This window comes from Marmota flaviventris, chromosome 17 (genome assembly GCF_047511675.1).
Source record: "Marmota flaviventris isolate mMarFla1 chromosome 17, mMarFla1.hap1, whole genome shotgun sequence".
In the NCBI taxonomy this organism is placed as follows: Eukaryota; Metazoa; Chordata; class Mammalia; order Rodentia; family Sciuridae; genus Marmota; species Marmota flaviventris.
This window is the reverse complement of record NC_092514.1, coordinates 52,013,711-52,037,105: the sequence shown is the minus strand read 5'-3', so window position 1 is coordinate 52,037,105 and position 23,395 is coordinate 52,013,711. Positions and strand designations below refer to the sequence as shown.

Sequence of the window (23,395 nt, the reverse complement as noted above, 5' to 3'; positions counted from 1 at the left end):
GGGGAGGTAGAGTGGAACCCACACATAGGCCCCCAATAGACCTGTGGCCCCAGAACCTGAGACTCAGCCCTGGAGAGTAGCTGGGGGTTGTGGGTTTCATGTGACCTTTTCCTGGGGTGATTGCTCTTAAGTGCATTTCCTCTTGGTCCCTCCGAGGGTTCTCCCCATGAGCCAGGGCATCCAAAACCCCCTACTCTCCAAGGTTGCTGTTGTTGCTCCCCCTCCCTGGGGCCCCATATTCAGGAGGACTGGGACGCAGGGCTCAGGGACAAGCCTGCTGCTTCATGCCCCCCTGCCCTCCAGCCCGAGGAGCTCACCAACGCGCTGGAAATCAGCAACATCGTCTTCACCAGCCTCTTTGCCCTGGAGATGCTGCTGAAGCTGCTCGTGTATGGTCCCTTTGGCTACATCAAGAACCCCTACAACATCTTTGATGGTGTCATCGTCGTCATCAGGTATGACTGCCCCCTACTGTCTCTTGCTAGAAGAATGCCAGCAAGGTGGCTTGGGGTGAAGGACCATGCATCTTGTTCTTCTGGGGTGGAAGGAGTCTGGAGTCAGGCCCCATTGACCCCCAGGCCTTGCCACTCCCTCCGGGCAGGGGACTCTGGTCTCCACACTCTGCTCCACATCTTGCTCTCCTGAAACTGGGGTTCATGGGCTCCATTCTCCTCTCTTGTCCTCAACCCTACTTAGGCCTGGGGTGGGTGCAGATTGGGGAGTTGTCTTTGGTGAGGAGCTGGAAGCGGAGTGAGGCCCAGCCTGCTGTCCCTGCCTGCAAAGTGCTTGGAAACCAGCTCAGACACCAGCGACTTGCTTTAGGGTTTTCAAGACCTTGGGAAAGTATTCCAGCCCCCCAGGCCCAGGGCCAGGAGAACTGCTTTATTGCTTTTTGGAATTGGCTTTAGATTTCATTAAAAGGGAACAAAGCAAATATTCCATAACTCGAAGCAATTGCATTGGCCAGATTTAGGGAGAGGGCTGCCTGATGCCAGGAGGTGATATTGGCCTGGGGAGGGTGGAGGGGGCTGGGTCCATTACCTGGATCCTGACCACCTTGGGGGCTTCTGCCTGGAGGCCAGAGGGCCCATCCATGCCCCTTCTCTCACTCTGGACTGGCCGATTCTCTCACATGTGCTGGATCTCTGAAAGGGAGGGCAGGAGACAAAGGTACTATGGCTTAATCTACCTGCCTCACCTCTCCCCCGCAGTGTGTGGGAGATTGTGGGCCAGCAGGGGGGCGGCCTGTCGGTGCTGCGGACTTTCCGCCTGATGCGGGTGCTGAAGCTGGTGCGCTTCCTGCCTGCGCTGCAGCGGCAGCTCGTGGTGCTCATGAAGACCATGGACAATGTGGCCACCTTCTGCATGCTGCTCATGCTTTTCATCTTCATCTTCAGGTGAGCATTGGCTAGCAGGCCAGATGTGGGGCTGGAGGCCTAGGGCGGGGAGTGCTGGGCCCTGACCCTGTCTGTGGCTCCCTGTGTCCTCAGCATCCTGGGCATGCATCTCTTTGGCTGCAAGTTTGCATCTGAGCGGGATGGGGACACGCTACCAGACCGGAAGAATTTTGACTCCCTGCTCTGGGCCATCGTCACCGTCTTTCAGGTGCGAGGGTCACAAGACAGGGGGTGAGCAGAGGAGGTTGGGTGCCTGGTCAAAGCCCTGACTCCTGCCCTCTGCCCACAGATCCTGACCCAGGAGGACTGGAACAAAGTCCTGTACAACGGCATGGCCTCTACGTCATCCTGGGCCGCCCTTTACTTCATTGCACTCATGACCTTTGGCAACTACGTGCTCTTTAATCTGCTTGTCGCCATTTTAGTGGAAGGCTTCCAGGCAGAGGTAACCCCCTGCCCATCTCATCTTGCCCAGGGCAGTTGTACTTCCAGGAGGAATGACTGCCTGTCTTGAGCCTTCCTCCCCCTTCTGCTGTAGACTGTGAGGTCTTGGGAGGTCTTTCAGGCAGCACCCCAGACTAAGCCAGGGCCTGGGGAGTGGCTGGAGGGAGGTGCTGGGGGTCACTCAGTTCTCATGTGGAAGATGGTATAGTTGGGTGGGGTCCCTGGGTTATAGGTTAGTGACCTGTGGGCTTCTCTCTCCACCAGCTAGACCCTTCCCCAGCAGGTCAAATGAGCCAGGGTTGGCCCACGGTGCAGCTGGACCCTAAGCACAGTGCTCTATGGGACATCTGGGGGAGGGGACAATTTCGGTGGGGGGGTGGGAGGCTTGCGTGCAAGTAATCTGAGCTCAGGCTGAGCTGATGAAGATGCCACCAGAGCCCGGGCAGGGCTGAGCTGCCCAGGGTGAGAAATGAGCCCAATTAGCTGCAGGCATGGCAGAGATGAGCGTCCTATTTCCAGCCCAGACTCCATCACCTTCGTCACAGGCAGCGTCATCAATTAATATTGATTTACATTGATCCTGCCCTGGCTGTGCCAGGGTGCAGTGTCTGCCCCAAGGACTGCATCCCCTCCTTGCCCTCAGCTCTGCCTCCCTTCCCACCTAAGCCCCCAGGTCTAGCCCATCACCCTAGCACCTCAAACAGGGCAAGTTGGCCCAACCTAGAAATGCTCCAGGTTGGGCCTGGAGAAGCTCTTGGTCCAGTTCTCTCCGGGTGACCCGGATGAAAACTCCCGCTGCGGCCTGGTCTATAAATACCCAGCACACGGTGGAAAAACAAAAATCTATTTTCCGACTCTTTCCCAGCCTTGCAAGGGAGGGCTGTTCCCCGTGGGCCAGGCCAGGCTGGTGGGGTGCGGGTTCATCTGTCCCACACTGGCCTTTTCTCCCCGCTTCCGTTTTAATTCTGTAGTTACCCATTATCGCATTTCCTCCCTGCTGGGTGGCAGAGGGCAGCCTATGGAGGAGGCTTTGGTGGTGGCTGGGCTTCTTGCAGGGAGGGAGGGCCATTGGTGCTCTCCCTGGAATGGGGTGCTTCTTTGGGGTTTCCCTGAAGAGTTGAGGGTGCCACAGGGTTCCCTTAAGAGTCAGAGTGTCTATAGTTCCACTCTGGGTCATCGCTCGGGGCCTGCAGGAGGAGAAGCTGAGTAGGGACTGGTCCCTTTATCCCCTTACAAGCGGCAGCTCCCGACGGCTAAGCCTCTCTAGAAAAATTTCTGTGGAACTCTGTGAAGGGAAATGGAAGGTACCTGAAGCCTGTTCCTGTCCTCACTGCCCTCCAGCTGGCATGGCAGTCCTGGGGTGCCCAGTGCAGACAGCCCCCTCCCCACTGCTCAGCCTTTCTTAGCACCTTGTTAAATCGAGTGCAGCTGAGCTGGCTTGGTTGCTAGGCAGCAGTGATGTCTGAGTGTGGGAATGGAGCTGCTTGGCCCTTGTGCCTGGCCTGGTCACCCTGGCCCTGCTGGGCACTTGTGAACTGCTCCAGTATGGGGGGCTGACAAGGGCCCCTGGGAGCCACAGCCTCCTCAACTTTCAGAATAAAAATGCCCTTTCCTGGAGGGTGCCACCTCAACATGGTGACTTGGGCTGTGATGCTGCAGCTGTGGGATGGGGTGGAGGAGCCTTTTGAGATCCTCCCTGGAGGTGAACAGCAGCTGTGGTCCTGAGTGCCTCTGTGAGGTCCTGAAGTGCGCAAGTGAGGGCCTGGACCTCCTGTTCCATTGTCCTGCCTGTGGTACCATGGGTGAGGGCTGTCTGTCAATGCCAGAGACCTGGACACCTCCATGGCCACCTGCCCTCTTTGGTCTGGGGTTTCAGGAGTCCCCACGGTCTGGCAGGGGAGGCAGGTTTGCTTTTGTGATATTCTGGAATTTTATTTTGGTTTGTTTTTACAAATAAGACAACCTTCCTCAGTGGAGGGGGTGGCTGCTCCCATTTTGGTGGACTTCACCAGCAGGAGACCTCAAGGGTAGCTCCCCTGCTGGCCTTGCCACCGTGCCAAGAGGTGGGGAGGAGGTGGCACTGGGGATAGAGCCTGCTTGGCTGTTGATTTTCTGACTCGCAGGGGGGCAGTGCCCTGAATTCCTGTATATTTATCATCAACACACTTAATTAAATGAACAGGCAGCAGGCCCTGTGTGCGGCCATTAATTGGTACCAAACAACATCATAGCCATCATCCCAGTGTTAACTTGTCACATCCCATCCCACACAGAGCAGTTGGATTCATTCTGATGTGAAGGGACTTGGACCCAGAGTCTGAGAAATTATGAGGCCTGATTTTGCTCCTCATTGAGGCCCAGTCTGAGGCTTTTGCCCTTTTCTCCTTCCTATCCTCCCTGCCCTTCCCCCTGTCGGCTGCCCCAGAGCCAGGGAGAGCGGGATGTGCGGGTTCACAGCCCACACCCCCTTCTTACTCTGCATGATTCAAGCCATTTTCTTAACTTCTCCTGACCTCAGGTGTTGGCCCTGTAAGATGGTCGTAGTGGCATCACTTCCTGTCTGTCAGGGAAGCAAGCTGTGCTAATGGGCAGTTTTGCTCTGCCCAGCACACTCTCTGTGCATGGTAGCTAATTACTGAGGGCTTGATCCTTCCCTGCCCTGGACCCCATCTTCGTGGCCTCTGCCCTCACCTTTCAGATTCATTCTGGCCTGGGGGCCTGTGGTTGAATTCTGGAAGGCTGTCCTGTCCCACCCGCCACTCCCCACCCTGTGTCTCTCATTTCCCCTGCTGTGGGGTGTGCAGCCTCCTCTTCTTTCTCCTCTTTGGACACTGCTGATATTTGAAGGCTCACTCGAGCCTGTGACCAGCGGCCCTCCCCTGCCTCCCCCTCTCCCTGTAGGAAATCAGCAAACGGGAAGATGCGAGTGGACAGTTAAGCTGTATTCAGCTGCCTGTCGACTCCCAGGGGGTAGGTACGCGATCATGAGTTGGCATGCCCCTGCGCCCGTGCCCCCTCCACTGCAACTCCGTGTCTCTGTGCTCGTGTTCACGCTCAGCTGCTGTGCAACCTGTGGTAGATGTGGTGGTCATTGGTGTTGTGAGGTTTGCTTTGATTTTAAGTCCCTTCCCCTTGAGGACATGGAAGGGAGGCTCCTCCTTGCCTCTGTCCCCATCAACCTGCAAAGGGCATGTTCCCGTCCCTGCCAGGCCTCTGGATGGACTGGAGAAGGAAGGGACTTAGAATCCTCTGTGTGCACGTGTGTGCGGCAGCCCGTGTGTGCGTCCTGGAGGAGTCCCAGATGTTCGGCTTCCGTGGAGTTGAGACCTGTGGCCACAGATCATGCTTCCCCGTCTCTCTGCCCTTTATCCCCTTCCCTGGGACCCCATCGGAGACCCCACAAACTGCCTCAGCTCAGGACAAGTCCTTGAAGGATGTAGGAATGGGGCGTGGCACGTTCCCGAATGAACCAGAATTTCAGATTCCACCTCTGAATCTCTGGTCCCCTAATCACCCAGCCAGCTACCTCAGGCCATGTGTCTCCCCTGGCCCTGTGTTGAGCCTGTGCCCTGCCTTTTCCTGCACCAGAACTGGAATTTGGGGCAAAGTCAGGATTCCCATAGGACCCCATGGTGCTGCTCATCCCAAGCAGCCCCCTGGAGATCCCACTTGATAATTAAAGGCCTCGTTAGGGATATAAACTGAGTTAATGAAAATGATCCCCTGAGACACCAATTACCCAATATTTATGTCCTTATCAAAAGTAGCAATCAAGTATTTTTTAATAACTTCTTAAGGAGAAGTGTGTAATTACTGGGGAACCTACTGACCTGCTAGGAAGGAAGAAAAAACTATCCCAAAGATGACAGAAGTAAAAAAAAAAAATGGGGCCAGGGAGGGGCCCAGGGCTTGAAGAAGGTGGAGGGCAGGAGCAGAGGGACTGAAGTGGTGACCTGGGGATAAGCAGCTCTGACCTGGGTCTTTCAGTTTCCTGCCAGGGTCCTGGGGTCTGAGGCTCAGGGGAGGGGAGCCATGGAGAGAAGGCAAGGGGCTTCAAGTGGACTTTCAGGATTGAGGTTCTAGTGATCATTGTACCCAGCTCCTCCAGCCTGTGTCACCCGCCCACCCAGCCACCCCTTCTCCCCGAAGCCAGACTTGGTGCCAGTCCAGTCAGGCTGGTAGTGCTGTGGGCTCAGGATAGCCGTGGCCTTTTTCACAGGGTGGCTGGTGGGAGGCAGAGTCATGGGAGCCCTGGGCCCGAGCCTGGGTGGTCTGGCCTGCACCGGTGCATGCCTCCTGTGTGGTTGCTGGTTCCTGTGGCCTATATATATATATATATATGTGGTGTATGTATGTGAAGAGAGGGAGACCTTGGTCCATCCCGATGACCTCTGCCTGGCCAGGGCCCTAATGGCCCACTGCTCCCCACCTTAGGGAGATGCCACCAAATCCGAGTCAGAGCCCGATTTCTTCTCACCCAGCGTGGATGGCGATGGGGACAGGAAGAAGCGCTTGGCCCGTGAGTACCTCTCCTGAGGGTGCAGCCCCTTGCTCTGGGGCAGCCCTGAGTGGACTCAGGCTCTCTCCCTCTCTCCCCCTGTAGTGGTGTCTCTGGGCGAGCACCCCGAACTGCAGAAGAGCCTGTTGCCGCCTCTCATCATCCACACAGCTGCCACACCCATGTCGCTGCCCAAGAGTTCCAGCACGGGCCTGGGCGAGGCACTGGGTCCCAGCTCCCGCCGCACCAGCAGCAGTGGGTCTGCGGAACCAGGGGCGGTCCACGAGATGAAGTCACCGGTAGGGAGCTCACGGGGTGCCCAGTGGTGGAGGTCCACGGAGGAAGAGAGAGTGGAGGAAGGGTCCAAGGGAACCGTTCCAGAGCCATAGGTCAGGCAAGGCCTGGGTGTGCCTAGATAAACCCCAGGGCAGTCAGGGCTGGCCGTGCAGACAAAGAGGGCTCCCTAGCTTTGGAGGCCAAAGAGCAGGGTGCTAATCCTGCCTCTTCAGTCCTGTCACTGAGTGACCTTGGCAAAACTCAACCTCTCTGAGCCTCTTCTGTAAAACGGGGGCAGATGCCGCTTCCTCCTTTCCTGCTTCCTTCATACCTTGTCAGAATAATCAAACCTTCACTTAGTTCCTGATTCTGTGCCAGACATTGCTCTAGACCCTGCTCAGAAGCCTCTAGGTGAAGTTAATCCTCACTCAGCCCTAGGAGGTGGGTCCCATCATTGTCCCCATTTTACAGCTGGGACCTGCCTCTCAGATGGCTGAAATGAGTGGCAGAACCAGCCTTATAGTCCTGGAGGCTGGTGCCAGAGCCCATGCTCTCACCATTGTTTTATTTTTAATTTTTAAGACTTTAATTTTAATTGACAAATGGTCATATATATTTATGGGGTGTACATATTGTTGTGACGTATTGATACATGTATACATTATGGAGTGATAATGTCACACTAGTTGACATCGTCCATCACCTCGTGTACTTTTGTGTGGTTATAAACGTCTAAAATCTACTCAGGCCATGTTTCTCCCCTGGCCCTGTGTTGAGCCTGTGCTCAGCAATTCTGAAAAATACACGTGTCATTGTTAACTATAGTCACCATGTTATTGCAGTAAATCTCAAAAATGTATTCCTCCTGTCTAATTGAAACTCTGTACCTTTTTTTTGGGGGGGGGGGGTACCAGGGATTGAACTCAGGGACACTTGACCCCTGAGCCACATACCCATTTTTTATTTAGAGATAGGATCTCGCTGAGTTGCTTAGCACCTTGCTTTTGCTGAGGCTGGCTTTGAACTCATGATCCTCCTGCCTCAGCGTCCCAAGCCTCTGGGATTACAGGCGTGCGCCATCACACCCAGCAAAACTCTGTACTCTTTGAGATCTTCCCATTCCGTCTCCTAAACCTCTATGAGCCACCAGTCTACTCTACTTGAATGAGTTCAACATTTTTAGATTCCACATATAAGTGAGATAGTGCAGTATTTGTGTCTCTGTTGCCTGGCTTATTTCACTTAGTATAATATCCTCTAGGTTCATCCATGTCAATGTAAAAAACAGAATTTTTAAATTTTTAACGGCTGAATAGATTCCTCTGTGTGTGTGTGTGCGCACACACACACGCACATGTGCTGTGTTTTCATTTCATCCATTTCTCAGTGGATGGATACTTGGATCAGATATCTTTGTTCTTGTAAACAGGGCTGCAGTGAACTGGGAGTGTAGACGTCTCTGCCACATACTGATTTCAGATCCTTTCGATATGTGTCCAGGAGTAGGATTGCTGGATCCTACAGCAGTTCTATTTTTTAGTTTTCTGAGGAACCTCCATACTGTTTTTCCATAGTGGCTATAATCATTTTCATTCCCACCAACTGTGTACGAGCGTTTCCTTTTCTCCACATCTGTTTTGATAATAGCCATTTACAGGTGTGAGATGATATCTCATTGTGGTTTTAATTTCCATTTCCCTGATGATCGGTGATACTGAGCAGCTTTTTCATCTGTACCTGTAAGCCACTGGTCATTGTTATGTCTCCTCCTCCTCCTCCTCTTTCTCCTCCTTCTTCTTCCTTTCTTTCTTTATTTTTGTACTACAGATGGAACCCAGGGCCTCTTCATGCTAGGCAAGTGCTCTACCACTGAGCTACATTCCCAGCCCTGAATGTCTTCTTTTGAGAAATGTCTACTCTGGTCCTCTGCCCATTATTTTAATTGGGTTGTTTTCTTGCTATTGAGTTGTTTGAGTTTCTTCTCACTATTATTTTAAACTGCCTCTCAGCGATGATAATACTTCTCTTACCAACTAAATGAGGAACAAATGTTATTGCCATATTGGTTTTAGCAATGGAGGCACAGGGAGGTTTAAGAACTTGCCTCAGGTCATGCAGCTGAATGGGGTGAGCCATGGTCTGAAACCAGGCATTTAAATCCAGAGCTCCTGCTCCCACCTCTACACCCAATGTTGTGACAGGGAGGCTCATAGGAGAGGGGTGCATGTGAAGTGACCATAGCTGAGGCCACTCCTTCTCTGCCCACCCCCAGCCCAGTGCCCGCAGCTCTCCACACAGCCCCTGGAGCGCAGCAAGCAGCTGGACCAGCAGGCGCTCCAGCCGGAACAGCCTTGGCCGCGCCCCCAGCCTAAAGCGAAGGAGCCCAAGTGGGGAGCGGAGGTCCCTGTTGTCTGGGGAGGGCCGAGAGAGCCAGGATGAGGAGGAGAGCTCAGAAGAGGAACGGGCCAGTCCAGTGGGCAGTGACCGTCACCACAGAGGCTCCCTGGAGCGGGAAGCCAAGAGCTCCTTTGACCTGCCGGACACACTGCAAGTGCCGGGGTTGCACCGCACAGCCAGCGGTCGCAGCTCTGCCTCTGAGCACCAGGACTGCAATGGCAAGTCGGCTTCTGGGCGCCTGGCCCGGGCCCTGCGGCCCGACGACCCTCCACTGGATGGGGATGACGCCGATGATGAGGGCAACCTGGTAAGGCCCCCTTAGGCACAGCGACTCCTCACCCAACCTTGAGAGAGGGCAACTGTGCCTGGCCTGGCAGGATGTGTGCTGCCATTCCAAGCCCAGGGGGTCTCTAGAGGTGCCTAGCCCTGGAAGCTGAGCTGGCCTCTAAGCAGCCCCTTTTGTCCTCTCTGCCACCCTGCTGAGCCCCAGGTCCTTGTCATGCCTGGGACTGCGGCTCTGCCGTCCTTGGTGGATATGAATGGTTTCAGGCAGATGTGTATGAATCTTTCATGGCCCTCCCCCTGTGACTCAGAAAGACCCATCACTCATCTCTCTAAACTGATGTCCCCCCTCCCGGCCTCTTTTCTCATCTGGTCCTGATCACAAGCCTTGATTTCCAGCCTGTTCCTACCCATCCACCCTCCCCCAAACCCTCATCACCCTCTACCCTGGGGATGGATGGGCAGCAGGACCCGGGATGCAGGGTTAGCACGTGAGGAGAAGGGTCAGTGTCTCCTCTGCCCAGGTGTGTCTGAGCAGGCAGCTGGGATGAGTACAATGTTTGATAATTGATGCAGCTTCCAAGCCCAGCAGGGAGGGAAGGAGGAGGGCAGGCAGGGGGCTGGGTTGGAGGCAGGGATGGGAAGAGTGGAGCTCTCTGGAAGGGGTGCAGGGGAGGAAGGGGACACAGAGAAGGGGGCAATGCTCAGGGGAGGGGAACCCACGTGGCTTAGAGACTGGAGGTAGAGTTAGTAATAAGGGAAGAGAAGCAAGGCAGCGGGCTGGGCAGAGGTGGGGGAGGGTGGACCAGATGCGGGGCCTGGAGCTGCCGAGGAGTGGGGGGCCTGGGAGGCCCGCTCCTGCTCACGCTCCAGTGCCCCTCCACAGAGCAAAGGGGAGAGGATCCGAGCCTGGATCCGAGCCCGGCTCCCTGCCTGCTGCCGTGAGCGTGACTCCTGGTCTGCCTACATCTTTCCTCCTCAGTCGAGGTAGGTCGGGAGCTCTGGCGGAGCCCCTGCAGGGCTATCCAGGGCTCCTAGGAGTCGCACCTGCCTTGGGAGCATGAGTGAAAGGCCTGGGGAGGTGGCCTCCAACTGGGAGAGCCCTCAGGGGTGGGGGCTACAGGTGCCACCTCCTCCCCTCAGCCTTGGCCTTTATTCTGGAGCAGGTTCCGCCTCCTGTGTCACCGGATCATCACCCACAAGATGTTCGACCACGTGGTCCTCGTCATCATCTTCCTCAACTGCATCACCATTGCCATGGAGCGCCCCAAAATCGACCCCCACAGCGCTGTGAGTCACTAGAGCTGGAGACACGGCTGTTGGGTCCTGCTTGGTGCCAGGCCCCTCCTGGGTTAGCGCTGCAAACAAGCGAACGAGGCAAGGCCCACCGGCCTGCCCAGGGTCACACATCCCGGAGGGAGAGAGCTAGGACTCTCCATGGGTCTCTTGGACTCCAGCCCTTGCTCCTGGTCCTACCCCTAGGGTGCCTCCTGTGTTTCTCCCCTACCTCAGTTTCCCCTCTGTTGGCACACTGCCCAGCTGGGTGCTCCACCACACCCTAGGCTATGACAGACAGCATGTTCTGAGCCAGAGGCTTGGGAGGCACAAGTGTGTGCGTCCCACGGGGTTGGGGTGACCAAACTGAGACTGTCCTATGTGGGATGAGTGGTCTTGCTTCCAACCGAGGGTCTCAGTTTCCTCTGTGACTGCTGAGAGAGGTCTTGCCCAGTCTGTGCCATGGGTGATGCAGAGCAGGACAGGGGAGCTGCACTCTGTTCCCTGTGGTCTGCCAGGTCACAAGCACGTAGGTTTTCGGGGCTGGAGGGGGGATGTTGGTCACTTCTGCTTGGCTGTGAACCTGTCAGTCCTTCTCAGGAGAACAGGAGAGGCCCGAGTGCTGGGCATCCTGCCTAGGCCTCCCTTCTTTGGGATGGGCCCAGCCCAGCTGGTTCTGGGAATTATCCTCCCTTGCCTGGCATCAGAGTCTCTCCCCTCCGGCAACCATTTGGGTCCTACAAGGGTGGGATGAGGGTGGCCCTGTTTCCCCTCACAGCATTTTGCACTTGCTTGGAGGTCATCAGAGGTCCTTCCTCCCCTCTTGGCTGCCCCCACATCATTGTTTGGGTTTCAGGGCTGCTGGGGCTTCTGTTTTCCATGAGGGTGGCCCTGTCAGGCCAGGACGGGGACGCAGGAAACCTGAGGAATGGAGGGGCCGGCCTAGGGCCCTGGACTAGGTAGACGAGGGAGAACCAGCCCTGGGAAACCCCTCCTGGGCTGGTCATACGCCCTCCTTGGCCGCCTCTTGCACGGAGCTCCCGGTCACTGTCTCCCCACCTTCTGCTCAGCTCCTCCATCTCCCGCTGGGTCACTGCCTGCTCTTCTCCTTTCCTTCTTTCTCTCTTTTGCACTCTCTCATGCTCCCACTGCTCGCTGCCTCTTGAGCTCTTTGCACCCCATTCTTGGCCACCAGGAATGGCCTTAGACACCATGGCAGACATGGGCAACACCAGGGCACTGGGGGACCCGTGCCCAGCATTAATATGGTTCCTGGGGATTCACAGTCTGTACCCAGGTGCCCAGCTTGTCTGCTGCTCTGTTTCTAGGGCACACAGCAGGAAAGCAAGTGAGAAGGATAGGATGGCAGGCAGGGGTCAGAGATCAAGTTGACTCCTGCCCCAGTTTAAAGGAAGGAATGGGAGAATAGGGCCTGGGATTTGGGACTTGGATAAGAGAACTGTGGCACAGACTCCCTTCTGGGCTATGTGGCCGGGGGAGATCTGTTCAAGGGCAGGGGCGAGACTGTCTACAGAGCTACAAGTAGGGCCAGGACCTGGCATTGTCTGTGTGTAAGAGAGAAAGAGAGAAAAAGAGGGAGAGAGACAGACAGAAGTGTGTGGGAGATGTGTTGTTGGGGAGGGTGGGGTCATCTTTCTGCATCAAATGTTTGAAGCACTTTTTGGCTTCTGTGTAGAGAGCAGACCTGGTCCATGGAAGGGAGTTCATGGTGCCTCCCCCTCTCTGTTGCAGGAACGCATCTTCCTGACCCTCTCCAATTACATCTTCACTGCGGTCTTTCTGGCTGAAATGACAGTGAAGGTGACGGGGATGGGCATTGGTTTGGGCCCTCTAGTTCCTTGGAGACAGTGGAACTAGCTGAGGGTGGGAGGGTTGGCCACAGTAGCGGGCAGGATTGGGGACTGCAGGGAGGGTGGCTGGTAACAGCGATACGGTGGCGGTCCCCAGGTGGTGGCACTGGGCTGGTGCTTCGGGGAGCAGGCGTATCTGCGCAGCAGCTGGAATGTGCTCGATGGGCTGCTGGTGCTCATCTCTGTCATCGACATCCTGGTGTCCATGGTCTCTGACAGCGGCACCAAGATCCTGGGCATGCTGAGGGTGCTGCGGCTGCTGCGGACCCTGCGCCCGCTCAGGTGACCCCCCACCCCCGAAGATTCCACACTCCCCTCTCTAGCAATGCATTCTCCTCAGGGACACTTCTAACCACCAGCACCCCCCCCCCTCCCTGCAGTGGGACCAAAGACCTCATAAGCCCTGCCTCCTGTGACCCCACCCCAGACAACAAATTATGGCCTTGGTGACAGGCACAGTAGCACATGTCTGTAATCCCAGCAATTTGAGAGGCTGAGGCAAGAGGATCACAAGTTCAGCTCAGCAACTTAGCATGACCTTGTCTCAAAATTTTTTAATTTTAAAAAGGGCGGGGGATGTAGTTCAGTGGCAGAGCCCTTGTGTTCAATCCCTGGTACCCCCCAAAAATTAAATAAATAAGTAAAAAATATATATACACACATTTCATATATATATATATGAAATGTGTGTGTGTGTGTGTGTGTGTGTGTGTGTGTATCTCCTTGGTAATTTCCCTCCAAGACACACCCATTCTTTTCTTTATTCTCTTCTCCAATGTGACATATTCCTCAGGGCCACTTTCTGTGACAAGATGAGTCATGACTACACCCTTGTAAGGGGCACATTATGAGGAACCATAGGCAGGTCCCCTATGGCCTCCAGCTGAAGCTCTCCCTTAAGTGGTGCCCTCAGGGGTGATGCTCTACCCCTTCCCCTGAGGTGGCCCCTTCCTCTTGCTGGCTTCCTCCACCTTCTGTGACTCTCAGAGGTCCCACACCCCCCCTCCCCCAGGTAACACTTCTCCTGGCAGCCAGTCTACCCTCCCAAAGCCCTCCCTGGTCCCGCAGTCACCGCTCTTCAGCTTGGAGCCTTCCCCTGTGGGATGGTACTGACTTAATGGTGATGCTTTCCTGTGACAACCCACCTCCCCCTCTCTTTCCCTTCCTGCCTGCCTCTATGAGCTGGCGTCCTGGTCCCCCCACAACACACTGCATCCCTGGGGAGTGGAACTCCTCCCTCGAGTCGAGTCCTCCCCACTCCCAGCCTGATCAGGGAATATACACTGGACATCCTGGGAATGGAGGTGGAAATATGGGCACGGGGGTGTCTGCAACCTGTTTGGAGAGATGGCGGGTGGGAGTCCTCAGGGCAGGGGCCCCATGAAGAGAAGACTCTACTTTGCACGGTGAGCTCGGGAGCAGAACTCTTCCCTCCACCAGAGCCCAGGACAGGACCGTGAGCCAAGGTTGGGAGTGGGGAACAGTCCTAACAGGGTAAGGGATAAGGGAGTGTCCAGCCTGGGAGCCCCTCTAACTGCAGCCCCTCCTCTCCCCAGGGTAATCAGCCGAGCCCAGGGCCTGAAGCTGGTGGTGGAAACACTAATGTCCTCTCTGAAGCCCATTGGCAACATCGTGGTCATCTGTTGTGCCTTCTTCATCATTTTTGGCATCCTGGGGGTGCAGGTATGCGGGCTCTGTCTACAAGAGCCTGAGGAGTGCCCTTGTCTTGGCCCCAGGGTTCTGGGTTTCAAGTTGCTTCCACCATTATTCCAAAAAGGAATAAACAGGAACCCTTACCTCCAGGCCCTAGGCCTTGGGCCCCTCGGTTCCTGGGCATTTTGCAGAAAACTGAGAACCTAGAAGAAGGCCCCAAAGGGGGCCCAGCCTCAGAGAGACTTCAACCCCCTGGTAGCTGCAGGCTGCTGTCCCTGGCTCCCGGTGCACTTCAGCTTGCAGATGCTGGCTGGCCCAGGTCTACTCCGGGATCTCCTCCCTTCCTTCCCCACTTGAGCAGGGCGGGCTGCGTGCCAGGCCTGGAGATCCAGGGCCCAGACAGCTGGGCCAGGTTAGCAGCGTGCTGGCAGGCGGGCGGGTGCAGACCCCAGACAAGGCAGGAAGTGGGGCTGCTGGGGAAACCTGGCTCCTGGCCCAGGGAGAAACTTGGCTTCAGAGGAGACAGAGCCACAGCTGCCTGCAGGATCCATCAGACACCTCTGGGGACCAGGGAGCCCCTCCGCCCTGTCTTTGTCTTCCAGTGTTCCCCACTCCAGCTGCAGGGTAGACAGCTGGCTGTTGGGGCAGCGTAGGAGCTCCTGGGTGTCTAACACCCCCTCCCCCCTCCCTTCTTTTTTAGCTTCCTAGGATGTCCACTATGCCCTGGGGAAGGGTTGTTCCCTGGTTTCCTAGAAATTCTCTAGCCCCAGGGACCAGGCTGCCTTTGCCAAAACTGAGCCTCTCTGTCTGACCTCCAACCCCCACACAGCCCCGTGGCCTCCCCCCTCCCCACTTCGCAGTCTCCTTGGCTTAGGAAAGTCGACCATTGTTGAGCCCGTTCCTGAGACATTTCAGTGGATCTAGGGTCTTTCCCAAGCAGGTGGTTCAGGCTCCTGATCCTCCCTTCCCTCAAATCCCTTTCCCTCGAAGCAGTCATGGTGTGGTCTGCACTGGAATGAGAGTGAGCTTTCCAGACAGACCAGGGTTCAAGCCCCTTTTCTGCCATCCTCTGGTTATATGAGTGCATTAATGTCCCTGAGCCTCAGTTTTTCTCACCTGTAAAGTGGAGCTGATAATTCCTACTCCCCCCACCATTGTTACCATGAGAATAAAACACCTAGCTCTGTGGTCCTCAAACCTGAGTGTGTGTCAGAATTACCTAGGCAGCTGGGGGAAAGATTGCTGCCCCTGCCCCCAGCAGTGTGGTTGATTCAGTCCGTCTGGGGGGCCCCAAGAGGGAGCATTTCTAGCATGTTCTCAGGTGACGCTAATGGGGGCCCTGTTTGGAGCAGCACTGATTTAGCCTTGGTAGAAAAGGAATGGCTGCCCCCCCCCCACACTTCTACCCTGTCTTCCCTCTCTAGGAACAGAAAGGGGGTGACTGTGGGGAAGTTCCCATCAAGGACATTGACTTGACTGACCCTAGAGTGGAGCACCCCCAGGGTGTTCTCAGAGCCTGTAGGCCCTAGGGTTGGGGTGGGGATGGGGCAGGGAGTCCTGGCTTCTTGGGTCACAGCTCACTTCTTTCTGTCCCTGACATGTGTGTGTGTATGTAGCTCTTCAAAGGGAAGTTCTTCGTGTGCCAGGGGGAGGACACCAGGAACATCACCAACAAATCTGACTGTGCCGAGGCCAGTTACCGGTGGGTCCGGCACAAGTACAACTTTGACAACTTGGGCCAGGTGAGCCCCAGGATCAGAGGTGGGGAGGTGGGGGAGGAGTGGCAGGGACGCGAGTCCACGTTGATGAGACATGTTGGCTTGATTGAAGGTGAGCAGCCCCGGGGAGCGCGGCCCTGGCTGTCTAACCACCAGCAGGTCGTAAAGCTCAGTCCATCTCAAACGCCCCAGTGAGTTAGCCCACAAAGCCTTATCCCCCCAAGAACACAGAAATGGAAGCTCAGAGAGGGTAAGGATCTTGCCCAGGGTCACAGTGCTGCATGGCAGAGCAGAAAGGACATGTGGAGGTGGGGACAGGTATGAGTCCTGGTACCATGGCTGTCAGGTCAGTGATCTTCTGAGGCCTCAGTTTCATCATCTGGTGAGTGGGGTCATAATCATATCTCCATGGGGCCAATAGTCTATGTGAGGTGCACATTTGCTCACGTGGTTAGGCCACATATTGTTAAGATGATTCCTTTTCACTCCACGTTTGCAGAAAAAGAAATGTAGGGGGCTGAGGATGTGGCTCAGTGGCAGAGTGTTTGCCTAGCACATGTGAGGCACTGGGTTCAATTCCCAGCACCACATATAAATAAATGAATAAAATAAAGGTCCATACATCTAAAAAAAAAAAAAAAAGAAATGTAGACAATGAAGTAGCTCACTCAGTTTTTCTGGTTTGTTTCTCAGGCCCCTACTGTTTTTGGATTCCAAGGGTCCCAGGGTGTCTCACCCTACCTGGCTGGGCTCAGAGGCTGTGTTCATCTCTCATGGCTTTGAACCAGCCATGGAGCCCTGGGACTGAGGGCACACCTAAGTCCTGGAGTGACCCCAGCTGAACCTCTCAAGGGCTGGGATACCCCACGCTGTTGCCAGGAGGCGTTTTGGGGGCAGATGGGATGATTCAGCCACACATTCTAGATTTCAAAGGCCTGTCTCTTTCTCCTCTTCATCCCCTCCTCCAGGCCCTGATGTCCCTGTTTGTGCTGGCATCTAAGGATGGTTGGGTAGACATCATGTATGACGGGCTGGATGCTGTGGGTGTGGACCAGCAGGTAAGGCTGAGGTGGACAAGAGCCATCTTTGGGCTTAGGTCATTCAGACTGAGCTTTACGACAGCACAGAGATGTAGGCACTAGACAGGGAGAGGAACATGCCATCAAAGAGGTATCACATCGCCAGGCACAGTAATCCCACTGTAATCCCAGTGGCTAAGGAGGCTGAGGCAGGAGGATCACAAGCTTGAGGTCAGCCTTGCAAGACCCTGTCTCAAAAAAAGCGGGGAGAGGGCTGTGGATATATGTCAGTGGTAGAGTGCCCCTGTTCAATCCCCGGTACCTAAAAAACACAAAGGTATTACATCATACAGAAGGGCTGTAACTGGTGGCATGTGGGCCAGATCTGGGCATGGAGCAGGTTTTAAGAGCCTGCGAACACATTTAAAATTTTTGGAATTAGTGGAAAACACTTAGAAATTGGTGAATTTGACATGAAAATCCAGATTTGACCTACCCAGGGAAAAGCCCAAAGGTTAGGAACACTGAGATTGCATTCTCTCAAGACAGGAGCCAGTTGGAACAAAGAAGCAGCTTATGGATGGGGAATATATGGTCTCCTTTGCTACAGTTCCCACCCCTCATCCGAGACTGTTCACTGTTGAGCTAATGTCTCCACCTGTCTTTCCGGCTCCTCGCCAGCCTATCATGAACCACAACCCCTGGATGCTGCTGTACTTCATCTCGTTCCTGCTCATCGTGGCCTTCTTTGTCCTGAACATGTTTGTGGGCGTGGTGGTGGAGAACTTCCACAAGTGTCGGCAGCACCAGGAGGAGGAGGAGGCGCGGCGGCGGGAGGAGAAGCGTCTTAGGAGACTGGAGAAAAAGAGAAGGAGTAAGGAGAAGCAGATGGCCGGTCGGTAGTCTTTCCACATCTCTCTGGGTCGTGCTTGACCTTGGCCTTGCGACTGCCGGGAGCTGGGGGCTGGGGTCCGGGGCAGGGAGATATTCCCACCCCGCTCCTCACCTCCTTGCCCCAGTAGCATGTCTGCCTTTAGAATCCGCATGAAGCAGTCGGGGTCAGCCCCGTGGGGAAGGGGAGCTGCCTCTCCCCCGCCGGGGCGGGGGGGGGGGGGGGCTCCCTAGGTATCCGAGCCTCATACTTTCCAGAGGATGCCAGGTGAGAGTTGACGCATGGCTTCTCAGCTCGACTCTCAGAGGCGCCCCAGAGAACGGGAACCTGATGCTGCGTTGCCCTGTGCCAGTATTCAGCAACCCAGGGAATGGCCCAGATGCCAGCCCAGTCCATCCAGGGCTGCCCAGCAAGCACTGTGACCCCATGCCTGCCCACTACCTATAGCAGCTGAGCAAGGGACTGGCAGAAACTGCAAAGGGACAACAGCTGAGAAACACAGACCCACCCTCCCTCCTTATTTCCAACAAAACCTGATTGTTGGTTGTTTGTTTTCTTCCAAACTAAAAACAAAAACAAAACTGAAACTCACCCTGAGCCCGCGCAGTAGTGCACACCTATAATACCAGAGACTTGGGAGGCCAAGGCAGGAGGATCACAAGTTCAAAGCCAGCCTCAGAAACTTAGTTAGGCCCTAAGCAACTCGGCGAGACCATGTCTCTAAATAAAATATAAAAGAAGGGCTGAGGATGTGGCTCAGTGGTTAAGCGCCCCTGGGTTCAATCCCCAGTACCAAAAAACAAAGAAAATTAGCATTCTGGCTCAGAAAAGGCCTGAGGTCGCATGAAATCTAAATTCATCTGTGGCCCTAACCCTTCAGTCCTTCACCTATGCCCCCAGCATCACTTGAATGGAGTGGGTGAGGCCCCATGCCATCCCTCCTCGTGCTCTAATGCCATGGGCAGGCTGAGACTAAGCAAAAAGACACACAGAGTCCAGAAAGAACGCGAGAGAAGCAGCTGGCATGAGCCACTTGGTTGCTGGTGTTTCCAGGTGCGTGTGCACCTGGCTCCACGTCTTCAGGGCTCCTGCCTGTCTGGTGCTTCATAATCTCAGTGCCTCTCTCACTCACGGCCCACGTCTCTCCACGTGTCTTTCTGTGTGGGTTTCTAAGCCTTTGTCTGTCTCTGTGTGTCTCTCCCTGTTTGGTCTGTGGGTTTCCCCTCCTCTCCACTTTCTCACAAACCATCTTCCTTCCGCCGATGAGATGCGTGCAATGCTGAGTTTTCCCTTGGGTGTGTGGAAATGTGAGTACCACCAAATGAGTTAGGAGCTGAGATGTTCCTGTTGCCCCTCTGCCCTTGGCTTCATCTCCTGCTGCCTGCCACCCTGGAAGGAGCAGAAAGAGTGTAGGAATAACCAATGAGGGTGATGGGGTGGACAGAGACAGTGCTCTCCGCGGGAAGGGATTGCCCTAGGAGGACTTGGAAGGGGCACTGGCCTCTGGGTAGCCAAGGACAGTGTAGTTCTCCATGTCTCATATCTATCCAGCAGCTGGCAAGGCCCTGCCTAGCTCCTGGGTAGGGGTTTGGTCTCGGCTTCCCCGTGCCATCTGAAGCTGAGCAGGTGTACTGTCCCCAGCACCACACTCCCACCCCAGCACCATTTGCCCACACCCCTACAGTGGGCTGTCTCAGCAGGGCATTGGCAGATGGAATTCTTTCAGCAGGAGGCACTTGTGGCCCCTGCCTGGCCAGCTGGCTCCCCTTCTGGGGTCTGTAATATTCAGGTGCAGCTGAGTCCATGGTGCGGTAGGAGTGGACATCTGTTCCGATGGCAGGCTGCCTGTGCCTCCCAGAGCTCCCCACCCCTGTGACCCTGTGAGCTGGCTGAATCGCTTGTCTTCCTCAAGTACCCTGTGCCCCAAGTTTGGGGCTGGATATTCAGACCCAGCTACCCATGCTCAGTGCACCCCATTCATAGGCAGAGTGAGGGTTGGAGCTGAGGGGGAGCGAGCTGCTGAGGGGCCCTGCCCAGCACACCTGGTCCAGTCAATGACCAATGTCATGTTTCGTTCTTTTAGATCTAATGCTGGACGATGTAATTGCTTCCGGCAGCTCAGCCAGCGCTGCGTCAGGTACTGCGTCTGGGGTGTGGGTTCATGAGTGTGGGAACATGCTCTTTGCGCCCTCTCCATAGCTCATTGATTCATCCTCTGGGGTGACAGGCTGAGGGTCCCTGGGGCCACTAAGAGGGCAGGGGCTGAAGTGCCAGGTCTACATCATCCTGATCATCCCTTAGTCATCCCATACGGCTGTGTTAAGCTGAGTGGGAGATGAAGAGGGCCAGGTGCACCGCTAGCTCCTCTAGCTCTTGGAGGACCCCCTCCCCTGCAAAGGTTCCTAGGCTGAGCTCCCCAGCCTGCCACTGTCCTCCTCGCTCTGCCCCCTCCCTGCTCTGCACATCTCTTCCATCTCCTTTTGTCTGAAGGGGAGACTTTGATCCAAGGGAGCAGGATGAGAGGACCAGAGAGGGGAAGGATTTGTTTTAAAAATGTAATGATGAATAATTGAAGAGACTCATTAATAGTCAAGTGATCACAGTGGCCACGTCATGGATACAAACAGTAAAACCTGGGAATCGAAGGCCTGGGTTAGCCACAAGCTTCTCCACAAAGGGCTAAAGGTTTTGGAGTAAGTCAAGTCCTTATCCATAAGAACTGTGTCTCTGGGAAGGATTCTGGGTACCACCTGTCCTCCCCTGGTACCTCGGTCTCCTGATCCTCCTCTTGAAAGTCCCCAGATGGAGGTTGAGGATTTGGAGGATCAGAGTGTCTGTGACAGGACTGCGGGGCCTTGTCAAACCCCCTAATGTTTCTATCTGGTAGTTCCCATGACTACCCCCTTATCATCCTCTTATGCTCCAACAGACCCACATTTTGAAGTTCAGAGCACTCCAATAAGGACTTTGTTTCACCATTTTTACTAATCAAAGGCACATCTAATTGCTAATCAGAGCTTCTGAGCTGCAGAAGGTTACACATTGAAAGATGGCAAAAAAAAAAAAAGACTATTTTGCCTTTAAATTAGTCTGTGGGGTCTTAACATAGGCAAGTATGTGATTTCTTTAAAGTCTTTAGAAATATTGAAAAGATGGGAAGGAGCCCCACATGGCTGCCTTCTGAGGCTGCTGAGGGCTTGGACTTCAGTCTGGGAACCATTAATCAATGGTTCTCCACTCTAACCCACTGCCTAACTCAGGCAGCTGCTAGTCTGGGAGTGATGAACTGCCTGATCTGTGGTCAGGGGGTACCTCTGAGCCTCTGTTTCGTAGGTCATCCCCGGGGCCCTTAACAAACCGAAGCTCCTGCTCTGTGATGCTGAGCTCTCGTGGTTCAGCACTGGGAGACCATAGCTCTGGAGGCTTAGAAGTCTCCTGCTGGTTTGTGTCTGAATTGCTGGGGTCCCTGAGCTCTTCATCGGGCTGCTTTGCATAGCCCTAAGTGTTAAGTGGTGCAGGGAAGGTAGGAAGAAGTGATCTTCAGCTTTCCCCGTGTCTCTACCTGGGCTATCAAATCAAGTATTCACACATTTGTGCTCACCCCAAAACACCATCCTAGCACAGGGAGGGCCCACAGAGGCTTCTCCAAGGGGGTTGTCCCATGAATCAATACAGGCAGACTCACAGCCCCAAGATATGGCTCGCCTACTCCCTGGGAAACACTCTGGTTATTCTCACCCTGTACCCCATTCTGGAGACCTTCTGCCCTGCTCTTGATTGGCATATGCATTACTTTCCCTGACCGTGAGAACCCAGAGATACTAAATGGGGAGAACCATATAGTCATAAGCCTCTTCCCGGTTCGGTGGTATCTCTACCACAGTTTTTCAAACTTCAGCATGCGGAAGAATCGCCTGGAGTGAGCACATATTCCTGGGCTGCACCCCAGCAGTCTTTCTAGAGTGTTCTGGGGTCTGCATTTCTAATTAGCTCCCAGGTACTGATGTTTACCCACTTGGGTGACTGCAACAAAGTTGGAGTGCTGGGAATCAAACAAGTGCACGGTCACCTCCCTGCTAGAATCACCCCCACCTGACCCTGGTGCTACTCACAGCAGGAGGGGCCACCAGACCAGGCACTCTTCTTCCTTTGGCCTTTGGTGGGAGCCCACCCCAGGCTACTCCCTGCCTCAGTTTACCTCTCTGTTAAGTGTTCCTCTGTATGGGAAAGGCAGAAGAAAGAATCTGATTACCAGGGGAATGGACCTGACCAGATCCTTGGGTCTGGAGGGAGGGAAGGGCCTGGGGCTGCTGGGTGATCAGGCCAGCCCCAGTGACCACTCAGCCTCCAACACCAGCACTAGCACTGTGCTCCTTGTCCCCTTACCTGCAGCATCTACCTCCACTCACCTGCTCCTTCCACCAGGCTGGCTGGGAACCATGGCCGCTGAGGCGTGGCCTCTGCCGTGGGGGCCTGTATCCCTGCAGCCACCCCTGCATTCCGCCTACTTCCTGCCACTGTCCTTTGCAGACCCTCTGCCCTGGCTGTGCCTTGGGCTCCCATTGACCCCTACTAACTCACTGTACCGGTTGCTGTCACTCACAGCCTTGCAGCCCCTCCTCCACCCTCCTCTGTCCCTGCCTCTGACTGGAACCCTTCTCCCCATGGTCGGACTCTGGTATTTTCTCTGCCTGAAGCAGCTCCTACTGGTGGGAGGCCGGGAGATGAGGCCATGACTCTGGCTGGAAGTTTGGGTGCTGCTGGCTCGTGCCTCAGTATGCTGAGCGACTCACGTTCTGCTGGGCTCCTTCTTTCCCTCTGTGCAGTAAGAGGGCTGCCTGGGGAGGACCAGTCAGAGTGGCCTGGTGCTCTTTGGAACTCTCTAGTGGGGAGTTTCTGGCCACCTCAGCACCTGCTGGTCTGGGGAAGAGCTAAGATGGAGGGGCATTCATATATATACCCCGGGGGCCTGGAACCTGTCACCATAAGCAAATAGCCATACCCCATTCTGGGCCTTTTGGAGGGTCCCTGGCTGAATCCAAGCCCACCCACCACTTAGACTCCTAGAGCAAGGCCGGAAGGTGGAGTTGGTGGCAGGCCTGGGGCTGCCTATGCAGTCAGGCTGGGGCAAGAGGGGAGCGAGGGGCCTCTCCCTTCCAGCCTCCCCTCCACATTGTCTTAGCTAATAATGGGGCTAATAAGGAGTCACTTTTTCTAACCTAATTGTATTCAAACATTTTAGTTAATTCTCCATTCATATTTTAGCATAATGGGATCGGGTGCTCTCGGCATTTATGGAGATTAATGCAGAGAAAAAGTTCCGGCTGCTAAGGCAACGCGGGGCGACTAGCGCCCTCTGGTTCTCATGGTACTGAAGGAAGGAAGGAAGGAAGAGGCCCCGCTGGCCCGACCACCCTCCACAATCGGGTGTGGATGACCTGTGGCCTCACGGTGTCTCTTGCCCCAGGCCTCTCCACCCCTACACTCTTGGGGGTCAGGAAGGCCACCTAAGCAAACAAAGCCATACTGGCTTGTACTTCTTTGAAAACAGAAAGATGGCTTTATGTACCCCTAAGGCACACGGGCCCTTATTGGGGTCTCTCTGCCCCTGGTTATCCACACCTCAAGTCCGATGCGGAGAGGGGCCGGGTGGGCCTGGAGCTGTGCATCCCA

At 55.1% G+C, this 23,395-nt stretch overlaps 1 protein-coding gene across 28 annotated transcripts in view; it reads left to right on the top strand.

Moving 5' to 3' along the window:
• The window catches only part of Cacna1g (calcium voltage-gated channel subunit alpha1 G), a 63,816-nt gene that overhangs the window by 28,040 nt on the left and 12,381 nt on the right, over nt 1-23,395 (top strand). For 5 of the 28 annotated variants that reach the window (XM_027924650.2, XM_027924668.2, XM_027924649.2 and 2 more), the window contains exons 10-26: nt 304-455; nt 1,212-1,397; nt 1,491-1,605; nt 1,687-1,842; nt 4,743-4,811; nt 6,276-6,360; nt 6,445-6,638; nt 8,888-9,319; nt 10,181-10,281; nt 10,461-10,584; nt 12,322-12,390; nt 12,538-12,722; nt 13,997-14,123; nt 15,710-15,835; nt 16,780-16,869; nt 17,512-17,704; nt 19,806-19,859. In XM_027924650.2, the coding sequence (XP_027780451.2) occupies nt 304-455; nt 1,212-1,397; nt 1,491-1,605; nt 1,687-1,842; nt 4,743-4,811; nt 6,276-6,360; nt 6,445-6,638; nt 8,888-9,319; nt 10,181-10,281; nt 10,461-10,584; nt 12,322-12,390; nt 12,538-12,722; nt 13,997-14,123; nt 15,710-15,835; nt 16,780-16,869; nt 17,512-17,704; nt 19,806-19,859 (2,458 nt within the window). Of the gene's footprint in view, nt 1-303; nt 456-1,211; nt 1,398-1,490; nt 1,606-1,686; nt 1,843-4,742; nt 4,812-6,275; nt 6,361-6,444; nt 6,639-8,887; nt 9,320-10,180; nt 10,282-10,460; nt 10,585-12,321; nt 12,391-12,537; nt 12,723-13,996; nt 14,124-15,709; nt 15,836-16,779; nt 16,870-17,511; nt 17,726-19,805; nt 19,860-23,395 lie in introns of all 28 variants that reach the window. The other 23 variants (XM_027924669.2, XM_027924651.2, XM_027924642.2 and 20 more) reach the window with 13 other exon arrangements.